We start from the raw sequence: 5,033 nt of genomic DNA on the forward strand, positions 1-5,033 counted from the left end.
GCAAAGTAATTTTCATGTTAAAATTAATAATACTTTTCCTCATCTCAAAAATCTCAAATTCCCTTTGTGTAATCCCTAAAACCTTCTAGATGCATTTCAAAGTTTTTTTTTTCAGTATAACTTTATAGTTTATCTGTTGTTTTGTCTACCCTATCTCAAAACAGGATTGGTCAAACCAACCGACCTTTTAACCACCAAACAAATATCTAAATAAACCTAAATTACTCTTTTTTCTTTCTTTCTAGAATGACTTCAAATTGTAACATGAAACTACATTCATTTATCCTAAGTATCTCTAAGTTCATAACATTATACATGTATTTATAATTAATTTTTTTGTTTTATCGCCCTTTGAACTGTGTTTAACTACTATCCGCACCTTAAAAAGATGTAAATCAAATCGGAGAATGTGCAGGTCACGCTACTCTATTGAATTACATTACCCACGAGCTGCTCGCGTGTATGCCTCATGAACCATTTTAATTATATTATTTTTATTATTTATGTTACCTAATCTAGTTTTAAATAACTTAAAAAGATACATATTTTTATATTTGTTATTTTTATAAGAATAAATATGAAAAAACAAGAAAAAAAAAGTACTTACCCAATCTTCTTTTTTCTTGCTCTCATTTGTCAATGACAGTTAAGCCTAATTTTTTATAGTACTAATAGTAATGCACTTAATACTTTTTATTTAATTAAATAATGTACCAAAGAATATAAACTAATAACATGCAAAAAGTAGACAAATTCCCTTATCTTTAAAAATGTTTCTGGCTTTCCAACTATGCGACAAGAGCCGTTTCAAATTCATCCAAGCTAGTCATTAACTTTCCCAAAGGAATGATGTTGCTACTCTTTATGAAATTGACTTCTAACTGTTCAGAATGTAATATTATATGATACGTCATTTGATGGATGAAAACCTTGACTTTCTATTGGTTATAGGTAATGTATAATGAAACGTAAAAGTGAACTTTTAATGAATTGTGAAAGAGAAGATATGACTGGTGGGTTTGGCAGAAAGGGTCTGATTTTCTATGCGATAGCTCTGTAACCAAACAAAATTGAAGACTATAAAAATTATGGTTTGCCTGAGCAATAACGATTTTATAGAGAATAATTTACCTCAAATTTTCTTACTTTTTTGAGAGGTAGTGGATAAAATAGGGATGATGACGTGCTAAGAGAAAATTTGTCACATGGGTCACACTAGTAGAAATTCAGGACTATAGAGAGTAATTTACGTTTAATTTTGTACTTTTTCGAGGGGTGATGGATAAATTAAGGATGATGACATGCTAAGGGAAAATGTGTCATGCGGGTCACAGTAGAGGAAATTCAGGAATTCTTTTAATATTGCCTCATAGAATTAAGAACTTAAAACTTGTATACTATCAAAATATGAATTATTAGTTTGGTATAACATAAAAAAAGTAGTTTAATAAAATCTTGAATGTAAGCCACTAAAACCTTGTATCATGCACAGTAAAGGATACCCGTGGCGATAGGGTTAAAACAAAATCAAACAGTCTGAAGTGATTCTGACACTAAATTAATATGAAATATGTGATATAGATTGTGCTATTAAAGTGGCATGAGTTTGTATTCTGAGCTGCTAGTTTGGGTTTTTTTATAGATCAAATCATAAATATCACTTGATAGATTGTTTAGGAAAAGTATTCATGGAATGGATGGCAACATTTCGAAAGTCTTCTGTCTGAAGATGGAAAACTTTCAAAATGTCGTCCTATACACTTGTGTTTTTTGTACAACAGGCAGCTGCCGTCCATTCCGATGTACTCATCATAAATATTGTAACATAAGAACTGGTCTCCAATCTCTACTGCTATTCAAGTTATGTAATCAAATATTTTATACAATTACAGAAGTTAACCTATACATATTTCTTCTGACACTGTATTAAGTTATGTAACAGTTGAAACCATCACCTTAGAACTGTGGCAGTTGACCTACACTGATAAATTTTGGTTTTTCTCTGACATATAATGAAACTATAGTTTGGGTAATGCTAGCCCTCTGATTAACAATTCTACAATTGTAATTAGTGGCTATTACAGCTTCTCTTTGTGAACTTTCACCCAGTGTTATTTAAATATTCTAATTCAGTTTATTTAATTTGTACTAGAGCTAGGAAATAAATGAATAAAATCATCAAGGGTTTTAGAATCAAACTTTCCCTCTATGGACTTACCTTTTAATTGCTACTGATTTTGTACGGCCTTTTACTTGTTCACTGCCACATTTATAGATAAACAACTTTTTAAGTGCTAGATTTATTTTTATGTACACAAAAACATTTTTTTAATATTTCATTATTTATATTGAAGGGGAATACTCTTTCTTCATAGTGGTACAAGATACTGTTAATATTATATCTTTCAAGGCTAAAACAAAGATTATATGATATCTAATATAAATGCCCATAGCATAAAAAGAGTTAAATACAAATATTAATCTTTAGATATTAATAGTAATGTATATTACCAGGAAAATGGGTGTGTGATGAATGCTCTAGGCATTCTCAAAAGTCCAGTGTGGATAAGAACAACATTGACACTGATGTCTTTAGTGCTGAAGCTTCATCAGATGGAGAAAAGACTAGTATAGCAGTTGAAATGACACCTCGGGAAGTGCGTGCTTTGAGACGGAAACAAAATGTAGATGAGGCTGAGGTATGACTAATTCAGGTTCTCTTCAGTAAGAAAACAGGTTAGATAAGGGTTTCTTTGAATTCAAGATAGAATTAGGTGTTTGTCATGGTTTTCTGTTTTTTTTTTACTTCTGTAACAGTAATTACAAATATAAATTTATTTTTCTTGTAAAAGGAATGCTCGGTGCATTATGGGCTGTATGTATGTTGTGAGAAGACACTTTTCTCTTAGTATATCACATGTACAAATATTGATTTTCTAAATAAGATGTTCATTAGAATGTTACAGTAGTAAGCTGGTATGGTTTGTTAGTGCATTTTTGATAGTTAAAATTTGCCTAGACACTTTAAAACTTTTTTGAATAGTCATTGTTATAATTCTGAAATTCATTTATATTAACATTATAATTCAGAAACTTTTTCTTAATAATTAAAATTCTTAGGGAAAGGTACCTTATTCTGATAACAAAATTTGAAGAAAAATGTTATATTTTAAACTTTAAGTTTGAACATTATTATAGTAAGGCCTTTCATAACATTTCTGTCAGCAGTCTGATGTTGAATCTGAAGAGGTCCAGCCAGAGAGAAAACATCTGAGGAGGAAAAGGGTGCGTCGAGCAGCACCACAAGAAGAAAATTCAGACAGTGAGAGTGGTAGTGAAAGGAGTAGACTACCAGTCACACGAACAACACGTTTACGCAGTAAATCTCAAGGTGATGGCATATTTTATAAGAATTTGGCTAATTACAAATCCTATTAGCTGTATTAACTGTTTAGAAACTATATACCTCAAAGAAATACTTGTAAAACCAGATATTAAACTGACTAGAAAATCTATGCAGTAAATCTCAAGGTGATGACATGTGTTTTTACCCTTCGCCATTTACAAGTACTTGCTTTTTAAAATGTTTTAGTATATAAAGATGTGTAAGTCTATAAACCTTTTTTTCTTGTAGACCAAAATGTATCTATGTAGTATTCATTATTCACATAGTATATTATAATTTCATGATCTATAGTTTCAAATATTCCCAGATATCAGTATATATATCTATCATATACTACAATAGTAATAACTAATGAAAATGGTACCTGAAGGACAATATAATCTAATGTTTTTATAAAAAAATAATATATATTTATATTTTTATATAAATAGAAAAGTGTGCTGAGAAAACAAAAATCATGATATTTTCAGTGAGTTATCAAATTAAACACTTTTTCTGTGTGCTTGCAAAATATATTTGCAGTGTTCTTAAATTTTTCATTTATTTTAAATTACTATTACATGTTGATTTCATTCAGATTTCTTATGATTAAGCCTAACAGCAACCAGTGAAGTAAAGAAACATAGAGGATAATGTTTACCATTTTTTATTTTAACTTGAGTTGTCTAATTTGAGGCATGTAATAGACTCAGATAGCAAAGGTGATGGTAGTACCCAGTCTATTTGATTGAAATATATTTGACTAGTTTCCTTTTGTAAAATCCAAAACATGTAGGTGGACACAGTTCTGTGGAAATTTAAGTGAAAGAGGATTATTTTGATTAAAAATACATAATTGTGTTGATACTTATAAATTATTATTCCCATGATTTTGTAAACCTTTTTAGAAGTTATGTATTATTAATTTTTGTGGACATATTGAAGGAAGCAAGTAATTTCTAAAAAATCTCTTTATAAGTCCTGATGAGACTGAAGTATGTGTGTGTGTGTATGATATGCAAGATTTTTCTATGCAAAATTTTAATTTCTAAGGCAATTTTTAGCACTTGCCAAAGCTGCAGCCAGAGGCCAAGGTTATACCAGTGACAGTGGAAGTGATGTATGTGGTATAATATCCAAAAAAGATTCAAAGAAGGATCTCTTCTCACCATTTTCTTCAATTACTAAATTGCCACGTGCAACAAGGAACAAACAACAGAGACAGCTTAATATTGAGAATGAAGTAAAAATAGAAGATGAAGAAGATGAGGGTGAACCAGTTTGTCCTCTTCCAGGCTGTGATTCCAAGGGTATATAAAACATATATAAACTCTATTTCTTAATAATTAGTGTTTTAATCATTTTAGTGGGCCACCATTTGCATTTAATTGGCTTTAATCAACTATGAAAAGTATTTTAAAGTGATTTATTTTAGACATTAAGTTTTTTGAATTATTTTTGTGGTGGAATAATGAATTTTGTTTAATATTCAGTTCAGATATGTAATGTATGTTTTAAGAACAAATTTATATATTCACTACACTTTTATTTTTTAACCCTTTTGAGGCGGTGAAAGGCCATATCATCTCGTTTGTTGACTCACATTCAAAATTTTATTGAACTACTATTTCATGAATTTATGTAAATA

General features: G+C 29.7%; 1 protein-coding gene across 4 annotated transcripts in view; it reads left to right on the forward strand.

The window, feature by feature from the left end:
* LOC106467380 (histone acetyltransferase KAT7-like) overlaps positions 1–5,033 on the forward strand; it is an 88,440-nt gene that overhangs the window by 29,511 nt on the left and 53,896 nt on the right. For 3 of the 4 annotated variants that reach the window (XM_013927732.2, XM_022395558.1, XM_022395560.1), the window contains exons 6-8: positions 2,515–2,699; positions 3,226–3,391; positions 4,450–4,695. In XM_013927732.2, coding sequence (XP_013783186.1) covers positions 2,515–2,699; positions 3,226–3,391; positions 4,450–4,695 — 597 coding nt within the window. The remainder of the gene's footprint in view (positions 1–2,514; positions 2,700–3,225; positions 3,392–4,449; positions 4,696–5,033) is intronic. The other variant, XM_022395557.1, reaches the window with a different exon arrangement.

This window comes from Limulus polyphemus, unplaced genomic scaffold (assembly GCF_000517525.1).
Source record: "Limulus polyphemus unplaced genomic scaffold, Limulus_polyphemus-2.1.2 Scaffold2593, whole genome shotgun sequence".
NCBI lineage: Eukaryota > Metazoa > Arthropoda > Merostomata > Xiphosura > Limulidae > Limulus > Limulus polyphemus.